We start from the raw sequence: 16,979 nt of genomic DNA, 5'->3' as shown, positions 1-16,979 counted from the left end.
TTCAATTTTGAAAGCTTACAAAGGTGTTATTTAGGTAATTTTTGTGGAGTATATTAATAAAATATAAAAGCTTTGTATAAAAAACAATTTAACAAGGATACAGTATGTCCTGTCCCCATTGATATTATTCTTTAAAAGGCAAAAATGATTGTGTATTACTTTTTAATACAATATAGATCAGCTTAAAACTTCAAAATGCAAAAAGTTGTTACAATTGAACGACAGATAAAGTCAAATTGCTATCTTAAAAAGTTTGTTAAAACACTAAAAACAAATTGGAGTGTTGCATTGTCACAACAAAATCTTCTTGTTGTACATCATATTAGATTCAACTCATGCTTTGCTTTAATGCAATATAATGTAAATATTGCATGTTATTGCTCTAATCACTGCAGCTTTCATGATTTTTGCACTATTTATTCACACTTAAATGTAAAATAAAACAGTATAATATGTTTTTGACAAACACATTTATTGTTTGCATTTTAAGGGGCTGGTTTGGAATTCTATCACTTTTTTTTCTATGGTAATAAAACAAGTTTAAATTGCAAGGAAAAACAAATATGGGGGAATAAATGTAATAATAATACTTGACCCATCCTAATGCTTACTCGTACTCCCAAATGATGTTAGCGATAGAAACCCCCTGAAAAAAATGTGGTAGGATTTTAGACCTGCGCTCAATTTTATATATCTCCTAAATTGCTGAGTTAGCATGATTTCTTTGGCGACACATAGCTTTTCGCCAAGACTCCTAAACTATGTTTCTACTGTGGTAGTGATTTAAAATAACGACAAAGGTGTAGTTTTCCCAGAATGGTGAATGCCACGGGCAAAGGAAAGTAAATTTGCCGTCACGGCTCGGCAGGGAACTTCATCGTTAGCGGAACGCAATCTGCCAGTTTTTGTCACCCCAGATCAACTGGAATATGTTTTGAGCGATCTCTCAACACACAAACAAGTCGTCACTGTTTATAACCCGTACGACTTTCTCATTTATTACAAAGGTGCCTAACATTGTTTAATTTGTTTAGTAAAGTGTTATAAACCTAAATTTAGTGAGATGTACCATATACTTTTGTAAATATATATGACTACTAAATAAAACTGCTATAATATTGTAAATTATTTTTTATTACTGATGTATATTAGTGTTATAGCTATATAAAAGTCACATAACTAATATTATTATTTACAAAACAGTATATTTATGTATTGTGTTAAAATCAGCTTTGAATTTGTGTCTCCAACATAATCGCTAAAATAATTGTCCCACATGTCAAAATTCATTCTCACTGCTTTAAAGAGAAGGTTCTTTCAGTTTTTGTTTTTTTTGTTAAATGCAACAAAACAAGTAATAAAAAAATTGATCTCATGATACAATGCAATATTAGTATATTTGACCAAAGCCAATATTCTGTCAGGTGTTCTTTGTATAGCAGCCTTTGTTTGCATAGGAGGTCTGTCCCTTTGTTGAATGCATCTCCTCCTGTGGTTAACCATTGACTTGAATTTCAATTTACTTATATCTTCCTTTTTTTCAGTACTGTGCACGGCGCCAAAAAACTACCTCGTGAGTGAATCCAAAGGCTTCATAAAGCCACGTTCTTGTTCTGATGTGTAAGTTTTCTTTGTAGATTTTTTTAAGGCGTGATGTGATAAGTTAAATAGCGTATAAAACTTTATTTAGAAAAAGGATTTAGGAAAATTGACCTAATTTTTGATGTGAAATAATTACAATTCAGATTTTAAATTTGGCTTTTGTTTCCTGTAGGGTTATTCGACGATTAAACCTTCAAGAATCGTCTTTGAACAAATCGGACAAACTCTTGTTTGAGATTTTACAAGCGGAATCCACTGTTTCCAAGGATAAAAAGTACAATTTCACGCCGTTGGGAACAAAGAAAATCGTCATTACTTTTGTAAAAAAGGCGTCTGAAGAAACAAGTTCAGTTTCAGGAGAAAGATCCACTAGAGCTGAACAACCTGCACTTCCATCAGTGGATATAGCAGAGTTAGAAAAGAAGTCTAAATCTGGTAAAGTTTGCATGTTCTGACAAAAAAAAATATTTTTAAATTATCATTTCTGGCTTAACAATGTTTGAAAATAAGTCCAGGGAAATTTGCTAATGTGCATGAAAGGTTTTTGCATATAATTTCCAAGTACTATGTATAAATATATATAAGATAGGATAAGTAATGATTTGTTATATAAATAAGTATGTCAAAATCAACAGTGTGTTATTGTGACAGTGACACAGACACTAAAAATGTTGATAACAGATCTTAAAGATTGATTTGTAATGTTTAAATTTGTTTGTAATGTTTTTGCAATTTCACACATTGCATTTCAATGTAGCCTACTACTTTACTAAGTTTGTAATGGTTTGATATGTAAAGCTATTAACCACAACAAAATATTATATCTACAAAAGTCATATTGTTATTTAAAGTGTTGCAGTAAATAAAGTATTATATTTGCTTCCGTTTTTATCAAATTCTCACATATTATAATTTTTTTGTTTCAGATGAAATTCTCAGCGGTCGTTGGCTGTTAATTTTGATTGCGATTATTTGCTTGTGTGCCCTCGCAGCACACACCACCGGCCAGGAGGACCCTACCAGTTTCATACCCACGTATCTTTCGTTAACCGCCAGTCAGAAAATGGTTGCCTCCTATGCACTTGGTGAGAAATTATACCAAGCGCTTGAAACATTTTCATAGCTTTTTAAGTGGTGTACCTGCATGGCTGTGTTCAATTTGTCATTTCCTTAATTTCATTAATCAGTCAAGTTGTACTCAAAATTGCCAAAAGTTTTGTTGAACAGCTTTGTAATTGTAACAAATCGGTTTATAAGTTGGGTTTTGCAGGTTTAACCTTTTTAATTTGTGAAATAAGTTTGCTATTACTTAAGTATGTTTTTTGACATCAACTAACCTTTTTCTTAGAAATTCTTGTCTCAAAAAAAGTTAGGAGAAAAAATTACTATAGTAAATTGTTTAAACAAAGTGCTAGAATTTTAGTTAACTACTCTCAGAAAAATACAGGTTTAAATTTTTCTTTCTGTATAACACAGTCTTAAGTACAACTGTTAAATAGTGTGTTTGTCCACTTAATTCCCATGGGACACCAAATAACCTTATCTCATGGGAAACAGATCAGACAACAGTTTGAGTTAAGCCAGAGCAGGTTTCTCGGTGCAAATTGCCGTTATCAGGTTACTAGGAACAAAATCAAGCCAGGAAGATTTTTTTAGTTTAGGGTTTTTGGTTTAAAATTTAGTTAGGACTTATCGAAAATGTAGTATATTGTGTTAAGTTTTTTTTTTGACAAATTCTGTTTTAAACTCAAGCTGATTAGTCTAGAAAATGTGTTCCTACAACTTCAAGTTGTATGTAATTTTATGCAGTTGTCTGGCCAATATTTTGTCTCATGTAAACACACTTGCTTGTACCATAAGGTTATGAGTTATGGCCAGTGTGGATTATTTAAAATGCTTGACTTCGTAAAACTATTAGTGAGCAATCAAAACAGTTAATGTGAACAAACAAAATTACACAGAAAAAAGCAGGCGTCATTATTTAACAGCTATATTCATCTGTAGCTATAAAGGAAGTTAATTGTTATTTTAATACTTTAATTGCAAGCAGCTCTGGGTGGTAATATTGTATATTGTACTATTTACTGCTTCATTGTAGACAGCCCAAACAGTATCATTTAATCTATGCAGCTTAGCACAGTCAGAACTGAGATATGGCTTAAGGGCATGGTGGTTTGGATATTACATACAAGTGGTAAATAAAATGTAAAATTTAATTTAAAATGTGCAAATGTCATGGCATACCACTGCATGCATGGGTTGTTTATTTTCCAAGTTAAATGTAATACGTTTGTAGGTTGTACATTTAATCATAGTAGTTTAAGACAGGTTGTTTTTTTCTACTGCCTTGTACATTTAATTTTTCAATTTGCATGCTTTTAATCAATAAACTCTTGTCATTCGAGGTTGTCATCATTTATATTCAGTGGTGAAATTTACCCTTTCTTAAATATGTTTAGCCTAACTATCTTTTTTTTCCATTTTTACAGAAGAAAACTATTTAACCAATAAAGAAACACAGTTTGAAGAAAAAGGCTTTGTTGCTCATCCCTTTGTTAGTTTAACATTTTATTACCTTTTCAGGATTTCAATTAACTTTAAAGAGTTATTTTTGTTCTATTCTGTTGTTTGATTCTATTCCATTTGTTTTACATTTTTGACCAGAAATGACCAGAATCTCTTGTTAATTTTTTACAGGTTTAATTACAATGGCTATTTTTCAACCATAAAAGTGCTGTGTGAATCTGCTGGCTTATTCGATTTTTAAAACAAACAATAAAAGGAAATGTCGCGTACGGCGGCGATCACTCCTGCGCGCAAAAGCAAGCGTTTACTTGCCAGTGGCTACTACCACCCTCCGACTCACGAAACGAACAATGGCATGGTGCCACCTAGTGATGACGATGATACCGCTTCTGTGGACTCCAATATGAGTCGCTCATCATTTGCGGACAATCGCAGCGTGCACTACGAAGAGTCATCTCCGATAAAGCAATTCAACAAAATCCGGCGAAGAAGAAACCACTCAGGATCACCGTCGCGTAGCCCGGTTTTACCCAGCGCTTCTAAAACTGTCAGCGCCGACGGCAATTTGAACCAAATGCACGGCAGAAATTTCCGCCAGAAAGTCGTGCAGAAACAGTTCTTCGAACGCAGCAGCGTCGTGACTTCAAGCAGGAGCGCAAGCGCCGTGACTAGAAACGAACATGCTCTGCCACATTTGTTCGGACTTCACGAGGATGATGCCGGCGATACGTTCGCTGAAGGCACAAGTCTAAAGCAGCCTCCTTTGCCCTTCAGAAGGCCGGTTACTGACAACGGAGATTTAAATGCTGAAAAAGATCAATTCAAGGTGCCAACTGCTACGACTCAACGAAGGCCACCGAGAAAGGTAAAAACATGTTGTTTTTTTATGTTTAAAGTATTAAGTTTTACTGAAAGTCAGATATTTCGGGTTTTTTTCTGATGCCTAAGATTTTAAATCAAGTACATCTGTCCGATCTGAAACTAAATAAGTCATTACTAGGGATGTGCAAAGTAGAATATCGAATCCTTGGATTCAAATCAAAATTAAACTTCAATAATTCAAAAAAAAAATATGCTAGGATTAATATTCTGAAATCCCCATGGATTCTGCTTTGAACATCCCTAGTCTTGCAAAATAGATTGAATTTAAACAGACAAAGGTAATTTTTGCCAAGTTAAACTTTAGCACTTGACATTTGATCAACGATTTGTGGAAAATTTTAATTGAAAATCCTGTATTCGCTTATCAACCTTGTCCAAAATACACAAACTAATTGGGCATTATTTCAGCATCGATATTGCCACTTTTTTTAGGATCTAATAATATCAGAAATCCTTTTGGAGTCGCCTTTAGGATTTTAGGTTTAAATTAATTATATAACACTTTAATGTTTAACAATTTCCTTAGGATAATAATATACAAATCTGTCAATCAATATTTAGTAATACCTTAAAGGTTTAAATTGATTATAACACTTATATAAATGTTTAACAAAATTTTCCTTATGTTATACAAATCTGTCAATCCCTGTTTAGTAGTGCTTTATAAGTTTTAATTGATCATAACAGTTAATTTTTTAATAATTTCCTTATGATAATTCTCTACAAATCTGTTGTTTAGATGCTTACTTCATTATCAGAGGATGATTCAGAGGGTTTTGAGACAGAAGGTAAACCTAAATAAAATTTTACTTGAAAATATTTCTAAACTAACCTTTTTTTTTTAAAGTTTTTCAAAAAATATAGATTGTTTTATATTTTAAAGATAAATCAATACTTAATTAATGCACACACAGACAAAAGTTAGTATTCCAGACAGTGTTGTCAATTGTTTTTGGCGATATACTTTATGTGCACTTAAGTTTTATGTATCTATGCAGTTTTAGTGAATATTTACCCAAAATAAATTGGTTTTGTTTTTCACTTACGGCTTACTTGATTGAAAGCGATGTCTAACAAAATATAGTTACTGATTAATTGCAATTATTACCAAGGCTTTATTGTTTTGTTTTTTCCAAATAAACACAGCTTTACTTTTACTTAGATTCTGGTACTGCACATCGCACTGTTACTACTTCCACACTGTTGTTTTTCCAACACATACTAACCGCCATCTCTACAAAAACGTCTGCATTCAGCTGGTCAATCGGCCAGCGCATTTACCAGGTAAACCTACATAACAAAAATTAGTTTTTCAGGTTTTTAAGGTGGCAGCTTGTCTAACACTAGAATTACCTTTTTGAATATGCAATTGGAATCCTTTTTTTTTAATATATGAGGTTAGCTGTCCTTTAAACGAAGTTGTATGCAAGAAAGTTTTGTTTTCTTGGCTTTAAAAAATAATAATAGATTTTCTAAGTTACAGAAGTAGGCTGATTTGAGAGCCGCTCAGATAAATGTGAAAGACTGTTTCGGGTCCCTAAAAATACTGGGTGTATTGTAATTCCATGCCAAAACAACCAGAAACAATTAAAATTTCACACCACTATGACCTTTAATTTATTTTATATTTGTGACACTTTTTCGTGTTTCAACTTGATTCCAACAAATTTCATAAATAGTCAAAATTGTATAAGGGGCTAAAAAGTTATGTTATTTAGAAATTTTGGGCGTTTTTTGCTCACGAAACTGGGGAATTAAAGTATTTTTAGCTATACTAACTTGAGACTTTCATAACTTTGAGATGGAAAAAAAGTTTATTTAAAAGATATAATTACTTAAGGTTCCATTTGTTAAAGTCAGAGGTCATGTAGAGGTTAAATATTTGTTTTTTTGAAATCAGTGACTTGGAATCAAATTTTGACGCAAAATACCTCAAAAACATAAACTAATTAAATATAAGTCTAGATAAATTTAATCGTTTGTTTTGATTTTCAGGCGACAACACACCTACTGCTGCTAGACACCTGGCTACTAACTCATGGGATACCTCTGACCTCATTCAAAAGGCTCTTTAAACTGCTACTGCTGTTCATTTTTGTCGTACTGTTACTGGTGTTTCTTGTCCCTTATTTCAGCCAGACAACTACAATGATCGAACAACCAACCTCATCCGTTTGGCATTCGATTCAAAGTGCCCGTAAGTGTGGAGTGTGCTTTAAATTTTTTTATACTATTTTTGTGAAAACCAAAACTAACACAAAGGTTTAAAACTATTGTAAAGCAACTTTATTTATTTAAAAATAAGTGGATTTAGGTCTTTTTATCCCTGTGTAAATATATTTTATTGATCTTACGATAGGAAGAAAAGAATTACTGAGAGTGTTGATAGATGCTTATATCCTAAAACTAACTAAAAAATTATTATTATTTTAGTGGAACATTTTTTTTAATTTTAGTAAAGCAAGAAAATCAGAAATACGAAAAAGGCTTTGAAGATCATCAAAAATCAATTCAAGCTGAAATCCAGGTTGGTATTGTATGTTATTTTAATTAAACTAACTAAAACTTGTACTGTTAATCTAAAAGTAATTCATTTGTTGTATAGGAACTTCAATTTACCTTGCAACAACTGGAGTTAAAAGTAGCCGATAGGCAAGTGTCTATTATGGAGAAAATCGACAGTCTGGAAAAAAATCACCAAAAAAATGTCAAGGAAATTGCCAAAAGTGCAGAGGTAGTTAGACCTACAAAATCTTATTTTGTGATTTATACAATGATTCTGTCAATAGTTACATTTAGCTTTAAAATGCAAATCTTTTTTGTATGGCAATGGCATATGTTTTAATAGTTAGTTGTTTGTTATTTTGCAGTCGGTCTCCACAATTGCTTCTCTGGTGGACAGTTCCTTGGTCGACAAAGCTCATTTAATCGAAAAAAACTTCCAAGGACGTTTGAACGACCTCCATGTCAGTTAAAATAGAAAATAATTTTATTGTGCAATTTTTTTGTTACTACATTTGTTAAATCTGTTTAAAATTGACTTGAATTAGTTTTATAACAATAGTAGGATGTTTTGTTGTTTTTTCATCAGCTAATTGAAGTAGATCCATCTTAATTTTGTTTTTTAATAATATCTGTATAATCATCGCTGTCGGATATTTGGTGGCCTTAATTAGTAGCATAAGATTGTTCAATTGACATGATAAACACTCTATACCAGGGGTGAACAATTATGTTTGTAAAGGGGTCGCATGGTCTTCCAGAATTTGAGCAGGTCTGCTCCAAAACCTACTCACAGATAAATCGACATGCTATTTAAATTTACAACCCAACATATGCCCCACAAGGTTAGACAATTTTTTTACAATATATAACATGTTTTTAGATTGAACTGCAGCAGCTGAAGTACAACCACTCTCAATCTGTGGAAAGACTTCGTATTGAAGTCTCCAAATCATTGGTTGAACTGTCAAGCCGTGCCAACAAAATTGAATCCCAGTTCACACAGTTTGAAGGCTACTTGAAAACCATCAACCAAAAACTGGACACCATGGATCACAGTTCAAAGTAGGTGGTATTTCTGAGTTATTGTGAGGCATGATGGCCGTAAGTTGTAGTTAGACATAGACATAATATGAAAGCACAATTAGGTAGCATTTTGTGAACTTTTCGAATAGGTATTAAGATAATGGCTGGGGGTTGTAGTTCTACCTAGAATGAATCAAAGCACACACTGAAGTAGGAAGCATTTGTAAATGTTTCGCATAAATATGCTGAATAAAGATTTGATTGAAACCTTTACAAAATGCTACCTAATTTTGTATGAGCTTCGATATTGATTCCGCGATGCCTTATTGATTCTATGATCCTGTTCTCTCCTCTAAAACAAAAAAATGTTTGCTTGCTGCGGGTTTTGAATTTTTAAACTGCATCACTTTTGCTTCATTCAGGGAATTTCAGCGTTTCGTGGAGAAAACTTCGTCGAACGTCACTTACCTGAAGGAAATTACAGACAAGCAGTTTGCTGAAAACTTTCTCATACTCTTACAGAAAGGCACCATTTCAGACAGCAAGGTCTCAAAGCAATATTATATTCTTTCATTAATATGCTTTGTAAAAAAGTAGTCAACCTGTTTTTTAATGTCTGTGTTATAATGGGTTTTGAAGTGCTGGTGCCGAGATTTTATTCAAACCAAACATTTTTTTCAAATTTTTTTTTTCTTGAAAGCGTAATTATATATCTGAAAACAACCGTCCTACTTTATCCTAAAACGCCGGGCATTCCTAATAGATGTGCTGGCAGACCGCGCAGTTATTAACAAATCGACCAAACTTTCTAAAACGCTAAGAAAATTAACAAAAATGAGTTTCAATCACTTAGTAAGAATGTCAAAGCCCATACAGAAGTAGGGAACGTTTCGAATATCAGTTTATCATGTTTAACAGACCTACTTCTGGATGGGCTTTGCTGTTCTTACTACGTTTAAATACAATCTCCAGCCATTGTTTCAAGATTTGTTCGAAACGTTCAGAGTGCTACATAGTGTGTATAGATATCATTTTACGTCTAAATACATCCTACGGCCATCTCCAAAGTTTAAATAACATTCAGTGTAAAACCGTCTTTTAATTTAAACTCTTTTCTTGAAAAACTTTTAATTAAACTCTTTTCTTGAAAAATTGATTTACTTCTTCAATATACACCAATATTTTTCATTAGTTCTTCAGTGTCCCCTAAAACTAGTTTACGGGAACCCCCTAAGGGTCAATTGACCCCAGTTTAAGAACCCCTGATCTATACGCACCTGGTAACGAGTTAGACATGAACTATGAAGCTTACACATTTAAGCATTTTTAACCATTTTCACTGGTGTTTAACTGCAGAACGGCAAGCACCAGCACCACCACCTCTCGCTGGTCTTTCTCGAGTGGCTCAAGGCGCGTGGTTTCGTGAAGAAAGAAGACCTACAGAAGGTGGTCGACCACAACAACCAGACCTTCCACGAAGCAATGATCAAGGCCAGGGCCGAGACAGCGCGAAAAATCGAGGTTTGCAAGTCGTTCTGTGCTGATTACAAGCCGCAAATTTGATTACAGTCTTGCAATTTAGGTCTTTAAGGTTGCGAGAGTTAAAAGGTCATTTCTAGACGCTTGAACCGACCCTTTTTGTACTCCTCAATATAAACCGGACAACAAACTAATCATTACCTAATTGGTTGCTTATGGCTAAGATAAATTATTTTTAAGACAAGACATATTATGATGTCTTAAGTTTTTTGCACACTTTAAATGGTTACACCAACCAGAATGTTTGCTACTTAGAATCCTTTATTTAAATAGTTCTGGACTTTATTTTTGAAGACATTTGTGTAACTTGACATGCGCACATATTAGAGTTTGGCAAAATAAATCTCTGTGCCAAGGAATAACTTTGTATTATAAATTTTATAAATTTAACAAAATCAATATTACCAATAATAACGGACATATGTAAGAAAGTAAAAACATTCTTTATTTAATTGAAAAAAATCTGCGTTCAAAACAGCCCTAAAAACACGCTATTATAGGACTATTATATGCCAACTTAGAACCCAGCTTTAGTCCAGCGATAGTGCCATTGGGTCACCTTACCTGTGTACATAACACACAGTACGCGCTATTGTAGTACATCGTCACGCCCTGTAACCACCAATCATCTTCGCTCCATTTGACCCCTTATCACAACTACAATAGCCCAAGCCACGTGGGCGCGTTATGTCCAATAGCAAACTGGCATTTTGGCTTCAATCGCCCATAGCCGCCACGTTTTACTTGTGTTTTACCGTTTGAAAACCGACTATGGAAAAACTGTTAATTGAGAAAATTGCCTCCGAGTCTTTGTGTCTTTAAAAATCTTTGATTTGTTTTTGAATTGATTTGTGTATTGAAAAGTCCTATGTTTTGTCTTTCACCAGTCTTTTTATTACGCAGCTTTAAGTTGTGTTGTAAACACAAGAACAGTTAAAAATAAATTTCTGACTGTTTGTTTTTGTGTTGACCATGGCTTTATACTGTTTTGTTTTCGAAATTAAGTAAAATGTCGGGCGATCCAATTTTAGGTCTTTCAAAACCTAACTAGTTTTCTTTAAAAAGTCTAAATGATTTTTTTATAAAACTGTGCAACCCTGTTATGGGAATATCCAAGTCCGTTATGTTATAAAATTTAAAGAGATTTTCAAAGCCAAAATGGCCGAGTAGATCGAAACCATCTTAAAGAATGATGGCAATCTACTCGACCGTTTTGGCTTTGAAATTCGTTATCAAGTTGTGTAAAGAGAACATCTTAAAAAATTCTTGAAAAATTATTCTCGCTACTTGTGCGTGTTATGTGTTGAAATTGGCAAGCCTCACCATGACTTCAATTTTTCCAGAAACTGTCAGGCGCCAAGTCCCAGGAATCGACGATCACACTCGACACTCTGACGTCACGCAGCTACAAGCACAGTGACGTCATCAACGAGGCGGTGGTGAAAGCTTGGATTAAGGAAGCTCTGGACACTTTCGGGTTATTATATAAAGCCCATGTTTGAAGCGACCATTTATTTCGTTGCTATTTATCTTATTGTCAGCTTACAAAAAATGAAGATTGTGTCGCCAAAGCTTAGCTGCAGAGCTTAGCTGTTTCTACGCTTAGTATTTGGGTGAAAAACGGTTCCGAAACCACTGGATTTTTCTAGCCTGGTCTTGATTGTACAAGACTAGACGCTTTCGCCAGACGCAAAACACGTCTATTGCGAACCAACTCTTAAGAGCAGAAAAAAAAACACTAATAAAATACCACATCTAATCACATCGACGTGGAAATAAAACCAAACCCCGGTATTTTTCAGCGCCGACAGGATCGGCATGCCGGACTACGCGCTTGAATCATCGGGAGGCTACATTGTCAACACTCGCTGTTCCGAGACCTACCACCACAAGACGGCACTAGTGAGCATACTGGGAATCCCAATCTTCTACAATATCAACACACCTCGGGCCGCCATTCAACCAAACGTACTGCCGGGAGATTGCTGGGCTTTTAAGGTAAGAAAATAGCATGTATTTTTTAAGGTAATAAAATAGCATGTATCATAGCATGTATTTTGGGGTTTCAGGGAGATCTCGTAAAAATTGTTCTGTTATTGGAAAAGTGTGTCAGGTTTTGTTATAGTTTGTTGTAGTCACGAGTCACGACTAGGGGATGCCCGATAATATCGGACAAGTTAAACAAACACATTACGTCATAATTTTAGATCGGAGCCGATATCCGATGTCAAGTGTTGCCCCGTATCGGTATAGGAACAAGTGTCAGTTATTGGACATTTCTCGTCGCGTTCTATATTTTCAGTTGGCGGCCTTATTAATTCTGAAGTTTTGTAATGCGCACGTCGGACTCGGGACTCGGGAAATCTTACTTTGTCAAACCGTGAGTTCGGCACCATTTTTTTTTATTTAAAGGGGTCCCAGGGTTACGTTGTGATCGGACTTTCAGCTCCCATTCAACCCAATTCTTTCACCTTGGAGCACATCCCAAGGTCACTTGCCCTCTACAACAACATCTCTAGCGCCCCCAAGGACTTCACGGTTCACGGTTTGAGCGACGAGAAAGACCAAGAAGGAAGTCTGCTCGGAATATACAGGTAGGTTGAGACCTTTGTGTGAATATGGTATATTTTTGCATGATCTCAATTTCGCGAAAATCATCATTATCGAAGTTCAGTAAGAAGCGATTCATTGTAAGTCGAGATTTAGAAGCAACCTTCACATGTTAGACTTAAGATATAAATTAAAAATGTGAACAAAACATTAAATGCTTGAGATGATGCTCGCATTCGGAATGTATGTTCAGTAGTCTATACCAGTGCTTCTTAAGCTTTTTTAGTTTTGTTCACCCCTAACATCTATCTCCAGATTTCATTCACCCTTGTCTCATTATATGCCAAAACTATCTCGTCTATATATAACAGCACAAAATGACTTAGGTTGTTTCGATTTTTGTTAAGATCAACTCAACCTAAGTTATACCATTGCAAATCTACAATTTCTCGGGCCAGAGATTTAAAGCTACAAAAGCACAAAAGCACATAATATCCGCCCTGCTCGCAAGCTATCACCCATTTCTGACGGTTCACCCTTATTCCCCTTTTGGTTGGTTCACCCCTGCAAAAATTTTATTCATCCTGGGTGGAACTATTCAGCTGATTAAGAAACACTGGTCTATACAACAAACAGCTTGACCACATTGATCCATTGTATATTGTGCGAGCGCGTTTAGTGCTGGTTTAAAACTAAAAAACACACGGTCCTGCCGTCTCCTCGTATAATAAGTTTCATAGGGGCATAACGCCCTGCGATTCCACTGCTACTTTTGATGTAGAATAATTTGCAGCACACAGGCAATGCAAATCGACGCTTAAAATGTAAAAGGTTGCCCACCGGGTCTTATGAGTCATTTTCGTCCTCCAGTTTGAGAACAATGCGCATGCGAAACACGTGTATGCCAAACTTGGCACCAAAATCGCATTTCTCTCACTTGAACTGGTAAAAGATTGAGTTTATTTGTTTTCAGTTAACAAATCTTTACCATAAAATAATTGTTAGCCTTAATTGTAAAACTGTACTTCTGGAAAAAGTTTATTGATGTACTAACGTTTCGATCACCTATTCAGGCAATCTTCTATTTTAAGAATCCTCAAGATTTCCTGAAGATGTGTTCGAAACGTTTGTACTTAATATTTTTCCAGAAAAATTATTATTTTACAATTGACACACTGCCTGGCAGCAGCATCATATTCAATAATAAGCTCGTCACGTTTGTCTTTCTGTTTGTCACCCACGTGTGTCTGTGTGTCGCCCCAGGTACGAGGAGGATGGCCGTCCGATCCAGACCTTCCCGGTGGACGCGAGCAAGGCAGAACAGGGTCGAGACTTCAGCTTCGTCGAGCTCAGAATCGCAAGCAACTGGGGGCACCCGGACTTCACCTGCCTATATAGGTTCCGGGTCCATGGCTCCCAGGCCATTTGAGGCCGGAATTTTGGCCAACATTTGTCCTTTGGAACCATTTTTGGCCAAAATCTCTTTTTCAGAACCATTTTTGGCCAAAATCTTTTTTTCAGAACCATTTTTGGCCAAAATTTGCTTTTCCGGAACCAGTTTTGGCCAGAAGCCGCTTTTTGCGACCCTTTTTTCGTCTGTTTCTTGATTTCAGGCCGATTTTTCGATTTTTTGGTTTCGCCGCCGAATGTTGCATCCGCGTTTCATTTCGCATTCTGTTTTCTGCGGAATTTGTTGTAAATGAAATGTTTCCTAATTTTTTCAGGGCCGTTTTTCCTTTTTTGTTTTTCGCGTCGACGACTGTTGTTATTTGTTTTGTTTTGTTTCGCTGTTGATGCGAAAAAAATTAAAAAAAAAATTATCTCGACACAAGTAAATACAGATTAAACTTGGAATCCAATTTTAGGAAGTCAAAACTCTAATACGATCTAATTTATTTGAAGTCTAAAGGGATTTTTTCAACACCATGTTACTTCCCTTGAATTTGTCACTGCAAAATGTTGCTTTTCGTAATGACATTTTATCAATTTCAGGCATATTTTCGTGTAAACATCCTATAATCCAAGTGTATTTCTCTGTTCCAAGTGGAGCTTATAATGGCGCTTTAATAGTAGTTCCCCTTCTAATACTGCCAGTCAATGAAGGATGAAATTACCAACTTATGGTACGCAAAACTAGCAGATCAATCCATTTTCGTTCAGTATCTAAAAAGGCAACTTTTGGTAGATATTTTGTTCGCTGTATAAACATTACTACTTTTACCTAATCCACGATTATCGGTAAACTCTTAACGAAAACCGGTTTCTGTAACATTTTATCAAACGTACAATTCAAATCCAAATGCGTTTATGTTCTTTAAAGTTTATAACAACATTTTTTATGTCCAATTTCGTCATTTTTCCGCCCCAAATGTTATGTTCAATTGACCGTTTGTAAATTTGCGCTAAGAGACCGATATGATAAGAAACGTAATCCACCACGTAAAAACTATAGTTGATATTTTTCGTCGTCTAGCGCTGCCGTTTGATAATTACGCGTCCAATTGATTAAGCGTTTTTAAGGACGCTTTTGCACCATAGATACGATTCCAACGTTCATGACGGCTATTTTGGTGATGTTTAATAGCTTCTGGTACATTTTCCTGTGTAATACTGCGGTGTATATCTACTTGTCAAGCAATTGCACGCTGGTGAATCGCCGATGTTATCAAATAAATGTTCCCACATAAGTTTTATGCGTGTTTTATTGTTCTATTCTTTACGATCTAGTGTTGTAAACAAGTCATTTTGAAATGACTCGAGTCCAAGTCACGTCTTTTGCAAAAAATAATCAGTCAAGTCAATTCATTGACATAAAAAGTAATAAAATTGCTAAATTCGTCAGATTGTAAAAAAATGCGATATACAATAAGCAAACCGTTTACGCGCAAAATTTTAATAAAAAAATCCAGTTTAACAAAAATATCCAACGTAAACACCTAATTTTAACCCAAGTTATTTGACAAAATGACTCCAGTCGTCATTTAGAAACAGTGACGACTTAAATCAAGTCATTACAACACCCTGGAAAATGCCATCCCGTTACCTTGTCACACAATGACCCATTGTTACGAGAAAATGACGCGCGAAGAAATGTTGCTGATATTGCACGGCGGTTGGTAGCGCAGATTTGTTTTTACGCAACACACTTCACATTTGTTTGCCCGGCATAGTTACTGATAAATCAATATCGGGAGATCATGCGCATCGCCAAAGTGACACCGAGTAACCCCGGCGAAGCAACCCGGAGTAACCTCGGCCGAATTACGCGAAGTATAACATCTGAGATTTACGACCTAAAAACACTTCCAGTAAAACAGGCGAACGCTGAAATTTAATCAGCATTCATCGGCTAGCGCAAGATAAATGGGCGGCGAAATTTAGGTTATCGGAGCAATTTGTTCAGTTTGGGCGTTTAAAATTCGTACACGGCTAGGATTAGAGTAAAACTTTTGTTAGACAAATGAGTTAAATTGAATTAAGGGATTGTGCGAATGACTTGACTTGTCCTAAATCTTTCAAAAAAGTTTCGTTTCATACAATGACTTGACCAAGACTTACAGGTCCGTTTTTTACCAAATTAGAGTCCAACTTTATCAGAGGTTCGCTGAATAAGTAGTCCACATGAGCATAAAACATAGTAATTTTCAAAAAAGAAATTCCTTATGTATCGAAAATGGTGGCAGCCGTCAGAGCTGTTGAAGACGAGTACCATAAACAAGATACTTAAGGAAAATTACGACGTTTTTTGTGGTTACTTACATTCGTATCTAAACGTTGAAGGTTGATCAAAATTATAATATTTTGTCTGATATAATTTTAACGGAATGCCGAAAAATGCAAATCTACCCCCGCAAATTTCCAGGACTCCAGAGCCTTCCCAAAAGACAGTTCTTAAGATCGTTTTAATCGAATGACTCTGGCCGAGAAATAGTTTTTAGTTAAAACCCACTGATTAATTAGCAAGGCAAAAATTAATGCACATTTTAACGAAATTCTGGTAAACGAAAACGATTTTGACATTTTAACGTTGCCTGTTTGTCTATTAGTTTATCCCTAAAAAAATTATCAAAATCAAAAATAAGCGACAGACATTTCAAAAAACCGCAAGTCATGGTGATTCGCGTGGCAGAAATAGTTCGGGAGGTCGCGTGCTCCTGTGAAGAGTTAATGAAATCTGCAGAAGAACTAACAACACGCATGAGCTTGCAGCAGCATGGCAAAGATTAATGAATAACCAAACCATTCGATTTCGTATCGCCAAACACCCTTTGCAGAGTTCACAAACGTGTAAGGGAAGAAGTATCAGCACTTTTGAAATTGTACTGTGTGGAATTGATTAGAAGTATAGGCTA

At 35.2% G+C, this 16,979-nt stretch overlaps 2 protein-coding genes across 2 annotated transcripts; both read left to right on the top strand.

Moving 5' to 3' along the window:
- The first annotated feature begins 823 nt into the window (after positions 1-823).
- On the top strand, positions 824-2,725 carry LOC146146713 (motile sperm domain-containing protein 1-like). The gene is made up of 4 exons (XM_083386978.1): positions 824-1,007; positions 1,545-1,620; positions 1,775-2,037; positions 2,529-2,725. Exons 1-4 carry the CDS (start codon positions 824-826, stop codon positions 2,723-2,725), a joined length of 720 nt encoding a protein of 239 aa, XP_083243104.1.
- LOC146146712 (uncharacterized) lies at positions 2,550-15,304 on the top strand. Its single transcript, XM_083386591.1, has 15 exons — positions 2,550-2,687; positions 4,300-4,993; positions 5,750-5,798; positions 6,173-6,294; positions 7,006-7,207; positions 7,467-7,537; positions 7,616-7,744; positions 7,881-7,976; positions 8,396-8,577; positions 8,961-9,084; positions 9,895-10,059; positions 11,421-11,554; positions 11,880-12,075; positions 12,490-12,671; positions 13,891-15,304. The coding sequence occupies exons 2-15, from the start codon at positions 4,388-4,390 to the stop codon at positions 14,054-14,056; spliced, it is 2,424 nt and encodes an 807-aa protein (XP_083242717.1). The 5' UTR covers positions 2,550-2,687; positions 4,300-4,387; the 3' UTR covers positions 14,057-15,304.
- The last annotated feature ends 1,675 nt before the right edge of the window (positions 15,305-16,979 follow it).

This window comes from Ascidiella aspersa, chromosome 4, assembly GCF_963924565.1.
Source record: "Ascidiella aspersa chromosome 4, kaAscAspe10.2, whole genome shotgun sequence".
Lineage (NCBI taxonomy): Eukaryota > Metazoa > Chordata > Ascidiacea > Phlebobranchia > Ascidiidae > Ascidiella > Ascidiella aspersa.
Note: the sequence above shows the minus strand (reverse complement) of the source record. Positions and strands in the feature narration are given on the sequence as shown.

Bases quoted from the DNA above. Each gene is read 5' to 3' on its own strand.
- LOC146146713 (XM_083386978.1), top strand. From the start codon at position 824: ATGCCACGGGCAAAGGAAAGTAAATTTGCCGTCACGGCTCGGCAGGGA. The intron at 1,621-1,774 runs GTAAGTTTTCTT...TGTTTCCTGTAG, and splicing joins CCACGTTCTTGTTCTGATGT to GGTTATTCGACGATTAAACC. The intron at 2,038-2,528 runs GTAAAGTTTGCA...TTTTTGTTTCAG, and splicing joins AGAAAAGAAGTCTAAATCTG to ATGAAATTCTCAGCGGTCGT.
- LOC146146712 (XM_083386591.1), top strand. From the start codon at position 4,388: ATGTCGCGTACGGCGGCGATCACTCCTGCGCGCAAAAGCAAGCGTTTA. The intron at 6,295-7,005 runs GTAAACCTACAT...TTTGATTTTCAG, and splicing joins TCGGCCAGCGCATTTACCAG to GCGACAACACACCTACTGCT. The intron at 7,538-7,615 runs GTTGGTATTGTA...TTTGTTGTATAG, and splicing joins CAATTCAAGCTGAAATCCAG to GAACTTCAATTTACCTTGCA.